Source organism: Nerophis lumbriciformis, linkage group LG08, assembly GCF_033978685.3.
Source record: "Nerophis lumbriciformis linkage group LG08, RoL_Nlum_v2.1, whole genome shotgun sequence".
Classification (NCBI taxonomy): Eukaryota; Metazoa; Chordata; class Actinopteri; order Syngnathiformes; family Syngnathidae; genus Nerophis; species Nerophis lumbriciformis.
The window spans coordinates 20,264,363-20,285,768 of record NC_084555.2 but is presented as its reverse complement, the minus strand read 5'-3'; the positions used below and the strand labels follow the sequence as shown (position 1 = coordinate 20,285,768).

The 21,406-nt window shown below is 40.1% G+C and overlaps 1 protein-coding gene across 3 annotated transcripts in view; it reads left to right on the top strand.

Moving 5' to 3' along the window:
- alk (ALK receptor tyrosine kinase) overlaps positions 1-21,406 on the top strand; it is a 946,171-nt gene that overhangs the window by 694,124 nt on the left and 230,641 nt on the right. For all 3 annotated transcript variants that reach the window (XM_061968449.1, XM_061968451.1, XM_061968450.1), the window contains one exon: positions 15,900-16,031. In XM_061968449.1, coding sequence (XP_061824433.1) covers positions 15,900-16,031 — 132 coding nt within the window. The remainder of the gene's footprint in view (positions 1-15,899; positions 16,032-21,406) is intronic.

Sequence of the window (21,406 nt, the reverse complement as noted above, 5' to 3'; positions counted from 1 at the left end):
TTAGAAGAAAAACATTTTTCCATATATTAGCCGCACCACACTATAATCCACAGATATATACGTTGTGAAATTAGTTACAGGAAGATTTTGTCAACATTTATTTACATACCTTAATTGTTTCCAAACACGGCAGTAAAATGACTGATCAAACAAAACAGAGGTCACCGTCATGGACCCACTAGCTGCGAAGGCTAGCTCTCTAATCAGCTAAACAGACACAATAACTCTGCGGTGTTGTTTTGGTGACTTTCCTGAGGAATTTGTGAAACTGAAACCATACAAAAAGAATGCGATTGTAAGTTAATGATACCAACACAGACACTTAGCTAATTTGCTAACACATGTTAGCATATTAGCTAATGCTGGCGACGCTAGCTTGATTACATTACGATAGCACGTACAAATATGCATGAAAACACTACCATCAACACTACCATCACACGTGTTTAGTGAGTTTGAATTGTTTTAGATATATTATAATACTTACAAACGTTGCTTGGAGTGACGAATGAAGACACCATATGAGTAAAAACACTATGGACGACGAGTAGACAGAACGGCACTTATTCTTCTGGTTTAAGGCACTAAACAGATGGAAATTGTTACTTACGGCGGGGGAAGGAGACAACACCAAAACCAGGATCAGTTCAACGGGTTTATTTAAACCTTTGATGAGTGTATGGGAGGTGTATGCTACTCTATGTGTTTGGTGTGAAACGATGTGGAGGATAAACAAAGTAAATGTTACCAGTGTTTGTTGTATGTGCGTGTTGAATGAATCCTTCGTCAGCCCAGAGGGGCAAGGCAAAAAGGTAGTCCGTAGGCAAGCAAGCGGTCGAGGATCGAGGGAGGCAGTCCAAAATCCAGAGAGGAGTCGAGGCACACAGCTCGATCATGGGGAACAGGAAGGACACTGCGGGGAGCACAGAGCACATAAGACACGGGAACAAGGAAGTCACAAGGAGAGAGAGCAAGTATGCAGGAGGGGAAGCCAGAGACGGGATGCTTACTACAAAAGAGTGAACTATGTTTCGGCGTAGGCTCCTCGGGTCCGCTGGTCTTTACACTGCTTGTCATCATTAGTCCCAGGTGCGCAGATTGCAGATTGCTTGCAGCTTTGCCGGCGTGTGGCCGTGAGGCGGCCAGAGCGAGCAGGGGCGTGTCCTGGCGTACTGCCAACGGAGGTGCTGGCAGAACTAGCTGCCGATGAAAAGCGGGTTCGAGCCCGCGCCGTGACAGAAATACTGTAGACGTTCAACTCGCAGCACCTGCAGTAAACAAACTCATCCAGAAGATGGTGCCATAGCACAAACAATAACACACTTTTCCAGTGTCTGTCGGCGTTTTATGAAAACTGTTTGTTAAATACAAAATATTATGGTCATTAGCGAAGAAAAATCCAGCGTTTAATAAGCCGCAGGATTCAAAACGTAGGAAAAAAGTAGCGATTCACAGTCCAGACAATGGGGAAAAAGTGTTTTGAGTTAAAAGCTATGACACAGAACCAATTAATAAGGTTGTAAGCTGAGGCACTACTTTAATACGAAGTATGTGTAAAATCAGCGCCTCTCCCGAAAACCTCCCAGGACAAATTTTCTCCCGAAAATCTCCCGAAATTCAGGCGGAGCTGGAAGCCAGGCCCCCTCCAGCTCCATGCGGACCTGATTAACGTGTCAACAGCCTGTATTCACGTCCGCTTTCCCACAATATAAACAGCGTGCCTGCTCAAACACGTAATAACTGTAGAATGATCGAGGGCGAGTTCTTGGTTTTTTATGTGGGTTTATTGTTAGGCAGTTTCATTAGCGTCCTCCCAGCGCGGTAACAACACACAACAACAGCAGTCATGTTTTATTCTACCGTAAAGCAGTTCGTCTGCCGTAAACAGCAATGTTGTTGTAATATATTGAGTTGGAGGCAATAAACAGGCGAGGTGATGAAGTACGTCTCTTTACTGTAGACTTCAGAACAGACTCACACACTTGATGTCAGGTGCGTAACACCACGTAAATCATTGGCCAACCAAAAACCCCAGTACGCTATAGCCAACATTCACCAGGAGATGGCAACAGACAAACATAGATCACTCTATTATATTCCTCCCCTTTTAGAAATGTAGAAGTTACTCAAAATAAATAAACAACCCAACCAAAAAATGCAGCAGCTCAATTAAAAAACTGTACTTAAGCCACATTCTTTTTTTTTTTTTTAGTACTGAACTCTTAACCCTCATTTGTAAACAATAACATGCTTATTATACAAACAGTATTTGTACACCTTTAACACAGATTTTTATACTGTCTTCAGAGATTCCGTTTTTTTGGTGGTACTCGAAACCTTTCTGGGTACCTGTGAAAGGGTGTTCAGCATGGTTAGAAAAACAGTGACAGAGAATAGAACAAGGATGGACAATTCAACCCTTAACTCAACAATGAGTAGATGAGTGTTATGTGTGTGTATATGTGTAAATAAATGAACACTGAAATTCAAGTATTTATTTTATTTATATATATATATATATATATATATATATATATATATATATATATATATATATATAAAATAAAATAAATATATATATAACTAGAATTCACTGAAAGTCAAGTATTTCTTATATATATATATATGAAATACTTGACAAGTATTTCTTATATATATATATATATATATATATATATATATATATATATATATGAAATACTTGACTTGGTGAATTCTAGCTGTAAATATACTCCTCCCCTCTTAGCTACACCCCCAACCATGCCCCCGACCACGCCCCCCATTTTTTGAAGTGAACAAACCAAAACAAAGACAAACTCTGAATTATGGAGATGCTCCTCCTTACATGTTTTCAAACATTCTGAGTGTGGATGAAAGTCCGAAACACATGAAACTGTCTACTAGAATTGCAATACGGTCTGATACACATTACAATTTCAAAAATACTTTTTGTGCAAATTACCTTAGTCGATGGTTATCTATAGAGATGTCCGATAATATCGGCAGGCCGATATTATCGGCCGATAAATGCGTTAAAATGTAATATCGGAAATGGTCGGTATCGTTTTTTTTATAATCGGTATCGTTCTTTGTTTTTTTAATGTATTTATTTAATTTTTTATTATTATTAAATCAACATAAAAAACACAAGATACACTTACAATTAGTGCACCAACCCAAAAACATCCCTCCCCCATTTACACTCATTCACACTCATTCACACAAAAGGGTTGTTTCTTTCTGTTATTAATATTCTGGTTCCTACATTATATATCAATATATATATCAATACAGTCTGCAAGGGATACAGTCCGTAAGCACACATGATTGTGCGTGCTCTGGTCCACTAATAGTACTAACCTTTAACAGTTAATTTTACTAATTTTCATGAATTACTAGTTTCTATGTAACTGTTTTTATATTGTCTTATTCAAAAAAATGTTTTTAATTTATTTATCTTATTTTATTTTATTATTCTTTTTTAAAAGTACCTTATCTTCACCATACCTGGTTGTCCAAATTAGGCATAATAATGTGTTAATTCCACGACTGTATATATCGGTTGATATCGGTATCGGTTGATATCGGTATCGGTAATTAAAGAGTTGGACAATATCGGAATATCGGATATCGGCAAAAAGCCATTATCGGACATCCCTAGTTATCTATGGTTGTCGTGGTAACAGCTACACACATCTTTGGCATCTGTTCCGAAGCTACTGTGCCCTCAAGTCTCTTGCTGCTCTTCTTAACTCATACATCATTCTCCTCACTGACCCCATGAGCACAATGATAACAAAACACCCTAACTCCCACAGACAATCAATCCCCGGGCGATCTGCTTGTTCTCACAATCTGACAGGTGTGATTCAAGGACTGCAGTAGGCCAAGATCTCAGCAGCCATGTCGAGCCAAACTCCAGGAGCGAAAAGCTTCCCTCGTCACATCCCCTTCTTTCAATGTTTAATTCAAAAGTCACAGCACTGATATAAATTGATGAATTTACATACATTGCCCTTAGTTTCGGGGATAAGGTTTCCATCTTGTGATGAATTGTCGTGCTTGCATTGAACTAAGAGAGACCCCAATCATTGCATAATGTATGTCTGGATGGAACGGGCATCGCAAGCTGCATCCACACCCACGCAGATAACTGCATCATTTCACATTGTTTTTTTTGGTGTTTTTTTTAACAATTCAAAGACGTTAGCAGCTCTGACAAAAGGGTGTTTGTTGCCAAAATCATTTATTCAGACAAATGCGCTTTTTGGATTTTGAAGTGGGGGAACTTGCTGAGTGAGCTGTTAATACAGTAAACATGGCTTCCCTTTGATGTGCTTTTGTCTCGTAATACATTTCACCTCGCTATTTATTCAAGACATATGGTAATTTCTATAAGAGCCTTAATGTCTTTCATGCGGTACACTTCAGTTTGCAGTGAAGCACACATCACGTAAATATAATATTATTGTTCGGCCTAGTCACAAATTTTACATTACAAAAATCTCCTGGTACACCACGAAGCTGGCCATTACTTATTTTGTTGTATGACTGGCAACATGGCTTGTTATAGAGGTTAATTTGTGTATTTATTACAAAAGCATTTTTTGACACTGAATTTATGGAATTGAATTATTTGCATTTAAATTTTATGAACTGAATTTTTTTACATCAAATTATGCTGACAATTTCATTGAAAATAGTGTTTTAAAATTGAGTGTAGGACAATTCAATGTTTTAAGATTTAGTGTATAAAATTCAGTGTCAAAAAATGTGTAAAATATGAAGTGTATAAAAATTCAGTGTAAAAATCTTCAGTGTATGAAAAAATCAGTGTATAAAAAATCAGTGCTGAAAAATTCAGTGTAAAAAAAATTCAATGCTGAAAAATTCAGTGTCGAAAGATTTGCTGCTTCAAAAAGCAAGACTCACTTCCAGTAAATTAAAACTGACGCAATCGATCCTGTCTCAGAACCAAGTCATGTGACACGAGTCTTGAAAAAGGCATTTAACTGGGCTAACTTGGCATAATACAACATAATTAACCTTTCAATGCGGCCCACTGGATATTTTCAAACTATAGAAATTATTCCAGTGGTTAAAATCAGCACATACGGTTTCTAGGTGTCATGATATGCAGTTAAACTGACTGTGATACACAATGTGACCAGCAGGTGGTGCTGGATAATGATGTTCAGGTAAACGTAACGAAGAAGACACAGCGCATGACGTTTGGATGCATTCCATAGAGAAAAGATTACATGTTGAAGCAAAGACAAAGTTTGGTCATTAATAGATGAACACAACTCTACGGTGACCATAGGAACAGTGAGTGAGTGAATTATATTTATATAGCGCTTTTCTCTAGTGACTCAAAGCGCTTTTACATAGTGAAACCCAATATCTAAGTTACATTTAAACCAGTGTGGGTGGCACTGGGAGCAGGTGGGTAAAGTGTCTTGCCCAAGGACACAACGGCAGTGACTAGGATGGCGGAAGCGGGAATCGAACCTGGAACCCTCAAGTTGCTGGCACGGCCACTCTACTAACCGAGCTATGCCGCCCAGTCATATTATTTGTTGCATCTTTGTTGCTCTTGCTTGATTATAAAATATGTTGATCAAGGAGGTGGTCTGCATTCAAGGAGCGACGTTCATATATTTTAAATATTCAGTGTTTTATTGTTCATAGTTAAAATTGTAAATCCCACATTCAGTATGTTCATCGACATTCCAGTGTCTTTTTCAGTAAAAAATCTAACCAGACCATCTAAAAACAGAATGAACTTTAGTTTTTTTTACAGAATGATATGACAGTCAGAATGTACATAAAAATATAGAATGTGTGATTTACAATATAAACTATGAACAACAAAACACAATTGAGAATAGGCATTGCGCTCCTGCAGACCACCTCCTTGATCGACATCTCTTATAATCAAGCAATAGCAAAAGATGCAAAAAAAAACTGCGAAACATAAACGCAAAGGATAAAAAACATCCACATATTCGATTTAATATCACTGTTCTGCAGAACTTTGCTGTAGAATTCTGCCTCTGTCTGACACTCCCCATGGCTTTTTTTCTCTGTAAACAAGCCCCGCCCACTCTGTCCCACTCTGTTTGTTCCCAGAGCTTCGTATGCCACTCAAAAGTTCAGGTTTTAGCCATTGGAATCATTTCTATAGTTTGAAAATATCCAGTGGGCCCCATTAAAATGTTAAAGGTGCCATATGTAATAATTTTATGTCAAGTCATCATTAAATGACACTGATATGTCAAAAGGCATTGTTTTCATTGTTCTTTTCAAATACCTCTATAACTGATAACAGTAGTTCAGTCGGGATATGCTCATTTCAAAATTAGATTTACAGCCCTGAAATATTGTTATTGTTTTCATTTCGATGCCCCGCCCTCTCCCGTTTGACCAATGAAAAAGTCAGTGAGTGTGTTACATCCAGGTTGCCAGTTACGCACCGCCCTCTTCGTCGAGCTACTGCCACTGGTAAAGTTACTAAACATGTCAGACCTTAGTAAATCTAAAAGGCCTCGTTACAATTCTAAACTTATTCACGACAAAGCCAGGAACAACACGAGGATTTGTACCTGGGATGCCTTTGAAAGATGGAGACGATTGAAGGCGGAGAAGATTTTTTCATCTCACGCCAAACTTGCTAATTTCCTTCTTGATAGGTAAGTCAGGGATTTATGTTTTATTATTAATTGTAATAAATGGAAATGGACATTTTGTATGTAAACTATATTGTCCAATACAGTCTATGATCTTGTCTAACAAAGGTAGGATGTTCATGCAACGGATGCTTAGCATGCAAGCCCGTTCAATGACACATCGACATACAGGTTAACTGGGGAAATATATGCCTGTTAGCCTGTATGTTGATGTGTAGTCCAACTGGCAGGGGAAAGTATATTTTCGACAAATAAAACATATGTGGATATGGGTAGTGTCAGTGCCTATTTCGTTCTAAATATACAGATATGCTGAGGAAATGCGTTCCAACATTAGCACGGCTAATTGCAGTTTCTGGTACTGTATGGGCATCAAACACATATGGGGTGGTATTGGCTTAGCACAATATAAAGCATTACATGTAATGATTTTCTACTTTGTGTATTGACATGGTAGTAGGCTACATGATTTATGCGTAACGTTGGTTTTGCGTAACGTGGGTTGGCTCATAGAATAGCACTCTGCACTGAAAGATGGTGATGTGCGTACATGGAAGAGAATGCAGTGCGTCAGGTTGGATGCAACATGGAGTTATGCTGAACAAAAATGTGGCGCTAATTTTACTGTAGGCCTGTGCAATATATAACACATTATATATTATATATAATTATTTTGATGGTGGTCCGTGCAGTCAAACTAGACATTTTAGCAGGGTAATGCCAACAATCTGTCTCAACTCCTGATGAAAATATTGCTGCGTAATTTTACAAATACATTTGGCTAATGGACATCAGTAAAATGTGGCATAATTACTTAGTAAACCATCTCGCAAGAAGCATAAACAAGAGAAACCCACAGCGTAAGACTGGTCGATTGCCATTTGAAGTTCCTTGGAGTAGGATTCGGCTGCGTATCTGGCAACCTCAGTCATGGAGAGTGGGAGGAGACTACAGAATGTTGACCGTGATTGCAGTACCATTACTACATATGGCACCTTTAGTTATGTTGTATTATGCCAAAGTAGCCCAGTTAACTGCTTTTTTATGCTGTTTTGCAAGACCCGTGTCTCGTGACTTCAATCTTGACACCTCATTGGCTGGTTCTGAGACAGAATGGATTGCTTCTGTCTTAATTTACTGGAAGTGAGTCGTTTCCATATGAGTTGGGAAATTGTGTTAGATGTAAATATAAACGGAATACAATGATTTGCAAATCCTTTTCAACCCATATTCAATTGAATGCACTACTAAGACAAGATTTGATGTTCTAACTCATAAACTTTTTTTTTTTTTTTTTTGCAAATAATAATTAACTTAGAATTTCATGGCTGCAACACGTGCCAAAGTATTTGGGAAAGGGCATGTTCACCACTGTGTTACATGGCCTTTCCTTTTAACAACACTCAGTAAATGTTTGGGAACTGAGGAGACACATTTTTTAAGCTTCTCAGGTGGAATTCTTTCCCATTCTTGCTTGATGTACAGCTTAAGTTGTTCAACAGTCCGGGGGTCTTCGTTGTGGTATTTTAGGCTTCATAATGCGCCACACATTTTCAATGGGAGACAGGTCTGGACTACAGGCAGGCCAGTCTAGTACCCGTACTCTTTTACTATGAAGCCACGTTGATGTAACACATGGCTTGGCATTTTCTTGCTGAAATAAGCAGGGGCGTCCATGGTAACGTTGCTTGGATGGCAACATATGTTGCTCCAAAACCTATATGTACCTTTCAGCATTAATGGCGCCTTCACAGATGTGTAAGTTACCCATGTCTTGGGCACTAATACACCCCCATACCATCACAGATGCTGGCTTTTGAACTTTGTGCCTATAACAATCCGGATGGTTCTTTTACTCTTTGGTCCGGAGGACACGACGTTCACAGTTTCCAAAAACAATTTGAAATGTGGACTCGTCAGACCACAGAACACTTTTCCACTTTGTATCAGTCCATCTTAGATGAGCTCAGGCCCAGCGAAGCCCACGGCGTTTCTGGGTGTTGTTGATAAACGGTTTTCGCCTTGCATAGGAGAGTTTTAACTTGCACTTACAGATGTAGCGACCAACTGTAGTTACTGACAGAGGGTTTCTGAAGTGTTCCTGAGCCCATGTGGTGATATCCTTTACACACTGATGTCGCTTGTTGATGCAGTACAGCCTGAGGGATCGAAGGTCACGGGCTTAGCTGCTTATGTGCAGTGATTTCTCCAAATTCTCTGAACCCTTTGATGATATAACGGACCGTAGATGGTGAAATCCCTAAATTCCTTGCAATAGCTGGTTAAGAAAGGTTTTTCTTCAACTGTTCAACAATTTGCTCACGCATTTGTTGACAAAGTGGTGACCCACGCCCCATCCTTGTTTGTGAATGACTGAGCATTTCATGGAATCTACTTTTATACCCAATCATGGCACCCACCTGTTCCCAATATGCCTGTTCACCTGTGGGATGTTCCAAATAAGTGTTTGATGAGCATTCCTCAACTTTATCAGTATTTATTGCCACCTTTCCCAAATTCTTTGTCACGTGTTGCTGGCATCAAATTCTAAAGTTAATGATTTTTTGCACAATTTTTTTTTTTTATCAGTTTGAACATCAAATATGTTGTCTTTGTAGCATATTCAACTGATTATGGGTTGAAACTGATTTGCAAATCATTGTATTCCGTTTATATTTACATCTAACACAATTTCCCAACTCATATGGAAACAGGGTTTGTATATATATATATATATATATATATATATATATATATATATATATATATATATATATATATCCCATTCCCCACCAGGTAGAGAAATTACACTTCATAGCAATTGTGCTTTTAATAATTTGTGTATGGAAATGAAAATAAAACTCGAGAATGTTTGTTGGCACACAGCAGCATTCAGTATTGTGTGTCTATCTGGTAAGAGCTATGAGAGAACTGTCAATTGATTTGTCTCCTTGAGCAAAATTGTCTTTCAACCAAGACTCAAAATGAAAATAGTGAAGAACGGATGCATTCAGGTAATCTAAAATTAGATTAAGGTCATAATCTAGGAATATATGAAAAGATCAACAGCAAAACATTAAGTGAAACAGCTCCTCAAACATTAATATTTAATACAACAAGCTTCCAACTGAATTAATCTCAGTCTTTATCTCGGTCTGGATTGAACGTTGGAGGGATGATTTACATTTTTTGGGCTGCTGACTTCCCAGTGTAAAATCTTGTTTAAAACAAAAAAGAGTGAGTGGTAAATTATGATCTGTAAATAATTAATCTACTTAATATATTTTTTAATCTCATCAGAAAAAAACCCTCAATTTATGGTATTTTCATTTAAAGTATCAGTAGAATGGAAAAACATGTAGGTAGGTAGGTTTTTATTGTCATTGCACAAACACATTTTTGCTTTTAGCACAAACCCGTTCAAGATTAGACAAACAAACAGTGTACAGGGTTACAGAACAGGAGCGCTGATGGGTCGCCACAAGGCGCCCTGTAAAAGATGGGGAAAAGGTAAACGCTGGGGAAGGATGTGTAAAAAAATACAATCTAGACTGGGCTCCTAAGGTGGCCCAGTCTGAAGTGGGAAAAAACCTCCATAGCAAAGCACATATACTGTACATAGTACAACATACATCTCGAGACTAGCAACAGAGGGGAGGGAGTGGGGGGCCACGGTGGTAGGCTGCAGCTTTTCAGGCGCTGCCCCGCCATCCATCACCCCTAAGTGATTTGCGTCAAGAGCGCTGGATGGAGGTGGGGTATGTGTGTGTGGCGTATATTTGTTTGTGGATGCATGTGTGTGTAAGCCTGCCGTGTGTCTCTGTTCCGCGGCCTTGATGTTGTGCAGTCGCTAGTCAGTTCAAAGTCAACAACAACAGGTGTGTGTCCATGAGAGACAAGAAGGGAGTTTGTTGTGTCTTCACCGCACTGTCCTTCGGGAGAGTCTTGAAGCCAGGGAAACAATCCAAGTTAGAATGTTTTGTATGCGAGCGAAAATAAAATTTGCTTTTCACTCTAAATTTTCTATGACAGGTCCTTAAAATTCACCCTGCAGGGCAGACAGTTCGATGTTATCCAAATCACAAGAGTGTCCACAGTTCTTCCCGTATCCTCCAATCATTTGTGGCAGCTTTGGGGTACTTTGAAGACTGCCAGCAACTTCCAATTTGTCGACAAACTAGAGCAACGCTTACTCCAATCGCAGATGTCCAGTTGTCATAATTCCCAATAGGTGGATATCTTATAGTCCTCGATTGAAGGGTCGTCAGGCATGCGACACTTCTTCCCCTCCCAAGAGTCCGTTGTGTGTCCAGCAACAACCGCTCTGTCACGACAAGCAGGTTCCCCAAAACCCAAGATCTTGTCAATTTCGTTGAGGCCAGTTAAATAGTTCCGATGTTTAGATTTGGAGAGCAGTGCAAAAAGAGGCAACAAGAAAGTTAAGACAAGACAAGACAAAGAAGCAAGCAGGAGAGATAAGGGAGAGGAAAGGGGAGCGTCCGCCCCCAATGAGTGCCAGTGAGAAGTCCTCTATATAAAGTTGCCTCTATATTGAAGCTGTTTTCAAATATATATATGATTTATGACACCATAAGACTTCCAAAGTTTGCGAGTAAATAGATATGATCAACCTAGTATCAATCTCTTGGAGATTCAAAAAACATTTTGAGAGTTAATAAGGAAGTTAGTCACGTGATCTGTGACGTAGAGGGAGGAACCACAAAGGCCTTCCCCATAAACAAGAACGATAAATCAAACCGACTTTGTAAGAGCCAACAACGATTTTTTGGAGAAAAACAAAGATCCAGAATCTTATATTTGTGAGCCCAAACAAAAAGAGGATAAACAATAAGTTTTAGAAGCCAAGTGTTGCATGAATGTACCTTAACTGAAACACTGTAGCATCAGCAGCATTGCTAGGTGCTAAACATACAAACTAACCATAATAAAAAACATTAAAAAACAAAAACACATTATAATATTTCCACTCTAGCTTGGATGCCAACCGAGGGGACGCTTATATAATTCTGTTTAGATGACGAATCAATCACAATTCTCACCAAGAGTAAAAAAAAAAAAGTTGCTCCAACTAGCATCTTTTTGTGTTTTTTTTGCTACCTCGGGGGATGTCAAAAGTCAACCAGCCTCTCGACCCATAGCCACATTTGTCTACTACCAGTTGAGAAATCCATGTATTATAATCTAGAATGTACTTTTAGCAAGTTTGAGAAGAAGTAGAAGCAGCCGCCGGTTCAGTGTGTTAACAAGAGCTAGCATTAGCTCACTGCTATCATTGCGCCGCCAAAACAGATTCAAAACAAAATTTAAATTTAAATAAAGAAAATGTGTGGCGTTTTGTGATATTTACACTGTATTTTCACATACTTTGGGATTGCAAATACAATTGGATAGGATTTAATACAATGAAACACGATTAAGCATATAAAGTCAACTTGTTTTTTCCATTATACTGGAGCTTTAAATTCATTACATCATTATAAAGATTTATATATGAACAAAACAATTAGCATTATAAAGGCATCTGTTATAAAGTCACTTAGAACAGTCTCTTTATATTTTCTAAAATAAAACATTAGTTCCATACAAAGTGTTAAAATTAACACTTTATACAAGTCTTTACTCACAGGTCTTGAATGTTGAATATGCAGCTCTTTTCCGCTGCTTCAGATGATATAAAATAAAAATAACAGTGCTAGCGTATGTCACTAGTAGTGGGTTTAACAAAACTAATTCAACAAATACATTTGTCACAAATAGATGTTAAACTGTGTAAAAAGGATCAGAGGAAATGTTGGCTTTGATTGGCTTTTCTCACTGTCATTCACAGCTGTCCAATACATCAATGTGCAACATTATCTCATGTTTCAAAGTTTATTTAACGCATACTTGCCAACCTTGAGACCTCCGATTTCGGGAGGTGGGCGGCGGGGGGTGGGGTGGGGCGTGGTCGGGATGGGGGTCGTGGTTGGGGGCGTGGCTAAGAGGGGATAAGTATATTTACAGCTAGAATTCACCAAGTCAAGTATTTCATATATATATATATATATATATATATATATATATATATATATAAGAAATACTTGACTTTCAGTGAATTCTAGCTATATATATGGTTATTTTATTATATATAACTATATATATATATATAACTATATATATATATATATATATATATATATATATATATATATATATATATATATATATATATATATATATATCTCATATCTCAGCTACAATCGGGCGGAAGGCGGGGTACACCCTGGACAAGTCGCCATCTCATCGCAGGGCCAACACAGAAAGACAGACAACATTCACACTCACATTCACACACTAGGGCCAATTTAGTGTTGCCAATCAACTTATCCCCAGGCTCCAGCGCCCCCCGCGACCCCAAAGGGAATAAGCGGTAGAAAATGGATGGATGGATGGATATATATATATATATATATATATATATATTATAAATAAAAAAAATACTTGAATTTCAGTGTTCATTTATTTACACTTATACACACACATAACACTCATCTAGTCATTGTTGAGTTAAGGGTTGAATTGTCCATCCTTGTTCTATTCTCTGTCACTGTTTTTCTAACCATGCTGAACACCCTTTCGCAGGTACCCAGAAAGGTTTCGAGTACCACCAAAAAAACTGAATCTCTGAAGACAGTATAAAAATCTGTGTTAAAGGTGTACAAATACTGTTTGTATAATAAGCATGTTATTGTTTACAAATGAGGGTTAAGAGTTCAGTACTAAAACAAAGAAAAAAAAGAATGTGGCTTTAGTACAGTTTTTTAACTGAGCTGCTGCATTTTTTGGTTGGGTTGTTTATTTATTTTGAGTAACTTCTACAATTCTAAAAGGGGAGGAATGTAATAGTGATCTATGTTTGTCTGTTGCCATCTCCTGGTGAATGTTGGCTATAGCGTACTGGGGTTACTTTTTGGTTGGCCAACTATTTGCGTGGTGTTGCGCACCTGACGTCAAGTGTGTGAGTCTGTTCTGAAGTCTACAGTAAAGATACGTTCTTCATCACCTCGCCTGGTTATTGCCTCCAACTCAATATATTACAACAACATTGCTGTTTACGGCAGACAAACTTTACAAGCTTTACGGTAGAATAAAACATGACTGCTGTTGTTGTGTGTTGTTAACGCGCTGGGAGGACGTTAATGAAACTGCCTAACAATAAAACCACATAAGAAACCAAGAACTCGCCCTCGATCATTCTACACTTATAACGTGTTTGGGCAGGCAGCTGTTTATATTGTGGGAAAGCAGACGTGAATACAGGCTGTTGACACGTCACTCAGGTCCGCATGAAGCTGGAGGGGGCGTGGCTTCCAGCTCCGCCTGAATTTCGGGAGATTTTCGGGAGAAAATTTGTCCCGGGAGGTTTTCGGGAGAGGCTCTGAATTTCGGGAGTCTCCCGGAAAATCCGGGAGGGTTGGCAATTATGATTTAACAAAAGAACATGAAGTTATTTACATTCGAGTTATGAGTTAAAGCATCTGATTAATCACAAAATTAATGCAATAAACACGTATGAATTTAGATTAATTATGCATTTTGTTTTGACCGCACATGCTCTTTACCTTAACCACATATAATTACCTGAAAGGTGCCACAGTTTGTTGTACGGTCAGTGATCAGATCAACGTATTCGCCAGTGCAAAGATGAGTGAGGAGACTCCGACTGGTGTGATGCGTGGCAGATTTTGCTTAAAAAGACTCTACAGTAGAACTTTAGATGATACCGTTGTCAGGTTTTGTACGCGAACAAAACATTTGAAAAAAATATCTGTGTATGACATTCTAACAATAAAATAGAATTTCAAATAATGGGACCTTTTCAAAGTTGCTTTAAGATATACAAGCAAGTAATTTACTGTGATTAATCATCCATCCATCCATCCCATTTTCTACCTCTTATTCCCTTTGGGGTCGCGGGGGGCGCTGGAGCCTATCTCAGCTACAATCGGGCGGAAGACAGGGTACACCCTGGACAAGTCGCCACCTCATCGCAGGGCCAACACTGATAGACAGACAACATTCACACTCACATTCACACACTAGGGCCAACTTAGTGTTGCCAATCAACTTATCCCCAGGTGCATGTCTTTGGAGGTGGGAGGAAGCCGGAGTACCCGGAGGGAACCCACGCAGTCACGGGGAGAACATGCAAACTCCACACAGAAAGATCCCGAGCCTGGGATTGAACCCCAGACTACTCATCACAATTAATTAAATTCAATCAAATTTAGGAATCGTTTGACAGCGCTAATTTTAGTCATCAGATCTTTTATAATCCTGCCCAACAAATCAGCCTAACAAATTAGCCTCTCACCTTGCAGGTAAATTACTTTGCATCACTGTCGGTGTAATCAGCATAGGCCCCACAATTGTCTTAATCACACATTCAACACGCTTATCGGCCTGCATGTGACTACAGAAACCGCATATCAAAAACAGATCAAGGACGCTTTTTCAAAACCGGAGCTTGTCATTCATGATAGACTTCAGTTTGTATCCACATGACACAGTTGAAAATCAAGATGCTCGTCAGTGATTTTTTTGTTTGTTTGTTTCTTTCTTTTCTGTAATCAGAAAAGTGTCCGAATGAGTCTGAAAATATCACCTCCCTGATTTGCATTATATGCAAATGTCAGCAAGATACCCGAGAATGTGTGTAAGACAGCCAGAATGAAAGAAAGCTCCAATTTTGCTACCTGCAAGAGTATCTGGGTCAGGTTTTTTCCTGAAGAATACTGTACTCAAAGCCAGATGCTTATGCAGACGCAGGCAAGCTATTTATCTTCGTACAAGGCAGCCTCAGGATTTCACACATGCTTTGCAGCCAGGACATAAATTAGCCTGAGTCACTGACTGATGTACTTCTGCAACATAGCGGAATACTTTCTTCCATTTGTGAGATGTGTTTTCCCTGAGCAGCTGATTTGTATTTCAGTGTTTGACATCTATTGTAAATCTTGCAGGGAGCAGAAAACACAGAACATAATAAGGAATTGTATTTACATTTTATTTCTAATGTCTCTTTGCACATTATATTTAGTCATTTAACCATGATGCATTTATTCTATGATCTGCACTGCACTGTGCTTTATTATGGACAGCAATATATGTCGACAAAATGATCATTTCTTTCCTGTCACTCTCTTCCAGCTTCCTCACCGGGGTCTTTCATCACACTTAAGGGTCAGTACCACTGTCACCAAGGACCTGGGATCCCATTGGACAAACTGTGTGACTTCAATACAGACTGTCCGTTTGGGGATGACGAGGGCGAGCGATGCCGTGAGTATATTACTATCTAGTAACCGAGAGACAATCACGTATGTGTCTGCTGTCTGACCTTCATTTTTCGATCGTAACGCCTGAACTGAGCAGTTAGTCGACCGTGAGGCAGCTTCATTAACAAAGGCAGTGATTCCTGCCAAAGAGAAGAAAAGATGAGTGTCATGCAGAAGCCGTTCTGACAAAGAGGCCAAGAGAAAGGCAGAAAAGATATGCTTGGCGAGTTGGCAAGCATTCCTCACCCATGACCTATTCCTGGTTGTTGTTTCGCTCACTTTTCAAATTATTTTTGTAAGGGGTTAGAACAGAGATCTGTATTATTGACTATCAATAGAGCCAATCTTTTTCTAAAGAACAATAGTCTAGAGTCGCTAGGGATGCACAGTAAGTGAAGAGATTCATATGGCCCCATTCCTGGGTGGCTCTCGCATTGGGGGGGGGGTAAATCATGTTACAATGCAGTTTTCTGAAAATGATGGAAAGTGCTAACCTGACTCTCGCCAGATTCTTGTAGTTCCAGGGTCTGGGCTCGAAGGCTTTGCAAACTCCTTCCAGATAGCAAAAAATAATGAACCAATCAGGATCGCCGGGCGGGATTTCATACAAACCCCGTTTCCATATGAGTTGGGAAATTGTGTTAGATGTAAATATAAACAGAATACAGTGATTTGCAAATCATTTTCAACCCATATTCAGTTGAATATGCTACAAAGACAACTGATTTGATGTTCAAACTGATAAACATTTTGTTTTTTGCAAATAATCATTAACTTTAGAGTTGTATGCCAGCAACACGTGATAAAGAAGTTGGGAAAGGTGGCAATAAATACTGATAAAGTTGAGGAATGCTCATCAAACACTTATTTGGAACATCCCACAGGTGAACAGGCAAATTGGGAACAGGTGGGTGCCATGATTGGGTATAAAAGTAGATTCCATGAAATGCTCAGTCATTCACAAACAAGGATGGGGCGAGGGTCACCACTTTGTCAACAAATGCGTGAGCAAATTGTTGAACAGTTGAAGAAAAACCTTTCTCAACCAGCTATTGCAAGGAATTTTGGGATTTCAGCATCTACGGTCCGTAATATCATCAAAGGGTTCAGAGAATCTGGAGAAATCACTGCACATAAGCAGCTAAGCCCGTGACCTTCGATCCCTCAGGCGGTACTGCATCAACAAGCGACATCAGTGTGTAAAGGATATCACCACATGGGCTCAGGAACACTTCAGAAACCCACTGTCAGTAACTACAGTTGGTCGCTACATCTGTAAGTGCAAGTTAAAACTCTCCTATGCAAGGCGAAAACCGTTTATCAACAACACCCAGAAACGCTGTGGGCTTCGCTGGGCCTGAGCTCATCTAAGATGGACTGATACAAAGTGTAAAAGTGTTCTGTGGTCTGACGAGTCCACATTTCAAATTGTAAATGGAAACTGTGGACGTTGTGTTCTCCGGACCAAAAAGGAAAAGAACCATCCGGATTGTTATAGGCGCAAAGTTGAAAAGCCAGCATCTGTGATGGTATGGGGGTGTATTAGTGCCCAAGACATGGGTAACTTACACATCTGTGAAGGCGCCATTAATGCTGAAAGGTACATACAGGTTTTGGAGCAACATATGTTGCCATCCAAGCAACGTTACCATGGACGCCCCTGCTTATTTCAGCAAGACAATGCCAAACCACGTGTTACATCAACGTGGCTTCATAGTAAAAGAGTGCGGGTACTAGACTGGCCTGCCTGTAGTCAAGACCTGTCTCCCATTGAAAATGTGTGGCGCATAATGAAGCCTAAAGAACAGTTTTGAAGGCATTTATTAGTGGGAAGGATGTTTTGGCTTTTCTTCCGACCGGGTTTGGATTTCCCAGCGTCGCTCTCATCAGCGTCACGGGTTGATTTGGATGTGAGTGGTTGAAGTAGCACGTCATTCAAGATAACGGACAAGTGGTTTATCCAATCACATACAATGATTTTTTTACTAGGACCTGCCTTCTGGTAATGAACCAGTCAGGATCGCCGGGCGGGATTTCATAGATGTGACGTAGCGCCGAAGCGACTGTTTGATTTAAACAACAATGGCGGCACGCAGCTCTCGCTGCTATTGCAACTGTTTTGTCGAATCTATTGTATATTAATTCTTTAAAAGATGAACACAGAACTTTTCGCTCTGTCGTTATCCAATATGTCGGCTGTTCTGTTTTGGATTTCGCAGCGTCGTTCTCATCAGCGTCACGGGTTGATTTCGATGTGAGTGGTTGAAGTAGCACGTCATTCAAGATAACGGACAAGTGGTTTATCCAATCAAATACAATGATTTTTTCTACGAGCCCCCGCCTTCTGAAATACATCTCCTACTGAGAACTCCCAGATCCTTGTGTGGAGCTCAGCAAATTACAAGGATCTGGCGAAAGTCAGGTTAGGAAAGTGCCACTCTGTATAGCAACTGACGCTGTGGTTAAAGTTGGAACTGCCACAAAACACATTTGAACATATTTTACACTCTACTGCCAACTTGCAGGTAAAGTGACGGCATGGCTCAGTTGGTAGAGCGACCGTGTCAGCAACTTGAGGGTTTTAGGTTCGATTACCGCTTGCACTATCCTAGTCCTAATTACTGTTCTGTAGATCCTTGGGCAATACACTTTACCTACCTGCTCCTAGTGCCACTCACACTGGTTTACATGTGGCTTAAAGATGTAGATCAGGATGTAACGGTACAGTGGGAGAAGGAGACGGCGGGGAGACAGTGACGTTGTTAGCTGTCAGCTTATTTATTAACAGCAATACATGTAAGTGAGGTGTGTGCGTAATCCAAATGAATGAAGTAAGACTATGTGTGGTAAGTATCTGTGAGCGGGTGTTGAAGGTGCGTGTTGGTATCGAGGCGGAAGTCCGAGGATGGTAAGGCAGGCTCGGAAGTCCAAAGACAGGTGGAAGGTCAAGGGCTGGAGCGAGGCGTCGTGGTCAGTAGGTAGGCGTGAGGTCGATATCCAGAGAGGCAATAAGAAGTCCAGAGGGAATCCGGGAAGACGAGACACAAAGCTCGACAATGAGGAAGGACGACGGGAAGCTGGAGAACGAGACAAGACGGGACACAATCAACACGACGGGGAGGGAACACAGAGAGAGAATATGCACATGAGAGAAGTTAAAGTTAAAGTACCAATGATTGTCACACACACACTAGGTGTGGTGAAACATGTCCTCTGCATTTGACCCATCCCCTTGTTCACCCCCTGGGAGGTGAGGGGAGCAGTGGGCAGCAGCGGTGCCGTGCCCTGGAATCATTTTTGGTGATTAAACCCCCAATTCCAACCCTTGATGCTGAGTGCCAAGCAGGGAGGTAATGGGTTCCATTTTTATAGTCTTTGGTATGACTCGGCCGGGGTTTGAACTCACGACCTACCGATCTCAGGGGGGAAACCACTAGACCATTGAGAAGGTTTACTGTATGAGTACGAGTAGCTACATTCTGGCACTGGATCTCAGGACGCGCTGGCTTATGAAGGCAGGTGTTTCATCATGGGCAGGTGTGTTGTCTGCAGACTCTCTGCAGCCGCCCGGAGGCGTGACCGCAGCAGGAGTGGAACGCCCGTGGGCATGACCTGTGGTGCGCTCAGCGGAGCGCACAACAGAATGAGAGGCGGCAGGAGTGTGAACCATAGCACAGAGGTGCCCATTACGTCGATCGCGAAGCATTGAAAAAATAGACCTAAAAATTAGCGATCATAAATCTTCACTAGGCAGCACGGTGGTAGAGGGGTTAGTGCATGTGCCTCACAATACGAAGGTCCTGAGTAGTCCTGAGTTCAATCCCGGGCTTGGGATCTTTCTGTGTGGAGTTTGCATGTTCTCCCCGTGACTGCGTGGGTTCTCTCCGGGTACTCCGTCTTCCTCCCACCTCCAAAGACATGCACCTGGGGATAGGTTGATTGGCAACACTAAATTGGCCCTAGTGTGTGAATGTGAGTGTGAATGTTGTCTGTCTATCTGTGTTGGCCCTGTGATGAGGTGGCGACTTGTCCGGGGTGTACGCCGCCTTCCGCCCGAATGCAACTGAGATAGACTCCAGCACCCCCTGTGATCCCAAATGGGACAAGCGGTAGAAAAGTAGCTCCTTTGAATTCCTTCTAAGTCTATAACAAGATCTGATAGCTCATTTACAGCTCTTGTTATTACCAAATCTGTGTTATATGTGTTTTATGTTGCACGATTCCACCAAGAAAAATTCCTAGTTTGTGAACCTGTTCTCAAACAATGACAATAAAACTATTCTGATTCTGACAAAATGGATGGATGGATGGAAATCTTCACTATGACGTCACTTTCGTCACTTGATTGACATTCAAGGCACCCATGGATCTTGTGAAATGGCTGCTGCCAGCTCAGTGTGAAGGAATAAAACACCACCAGGAAGGCGAGAAACTGTTTTTATTTCAACCGTACCTCCCGTCAAATGCCTAACGACTGACCGCACAGTTGCTGTCTTCACAATAAAAGTGCTGCTCCATCCTGCCTGCGCTAACAAAATAAGAGTCTCCGAAAGCTAGCGCAAACAAGCTAGCAAGCCACGGAGTTTACCGTCAAAGTGTATAAAACCGAGTATGGAAGCTGGACAAACAAGATGCCAAAACCAAACACTTCAGTGTGGTATTGGACAGAAATTAGGACTTTTTTCTTCTCTACAATGTAAAATCGAAAATGTGGAAGTTGCCAGCATTACTGTGAATTTTATCTGATTCCAATCAATGCAAGTCATCAGAATCAGGTAATACACCAACTTATATTCTCGTCTTCATGAAAGAAGGAATATGTTAAACATGCTTGTATTTTGTACACCTTTAACATGTGAACAAAAATGGCAAAATAAATAAAAAATACATTTTATATATACACATATATATATATATATATATATATGTGGTAGATCACCTTGACTCTGTCATTTAAAAAGTAGCTCGCCTGCTGAAAAAGTGTGGGCCCCCCTGATGTAGATAATAGGTTACACTATGTAAAGCACTTTGAGTCTCTAAAGAAAAAGCACTATATAAATTTAATTCACAATTTACACTCCCCCAATTCGTCAAGTTTCGTGTGTCAAGTAAACCGTGACAAGTGGGGCCATTTGAATCCCCTTCTTACTGTAATAATATTGATGATGAACTGGTAAAATTCGCAACGTTTAGTATTACTGTTTTAATTATTGTAGAATCGATTACTGCACTTTCAAAAAAAGTTATTTTTGAGCACATTCAACAATACCGTGTTAATTAATGAGAGCCATGATAATTTTGGTCACAAAAATCATGATTAGGAACGGGTTCTTTTCACATTTGAGTCGATATGGTACCAATTCTCGGTGCTTGACAATC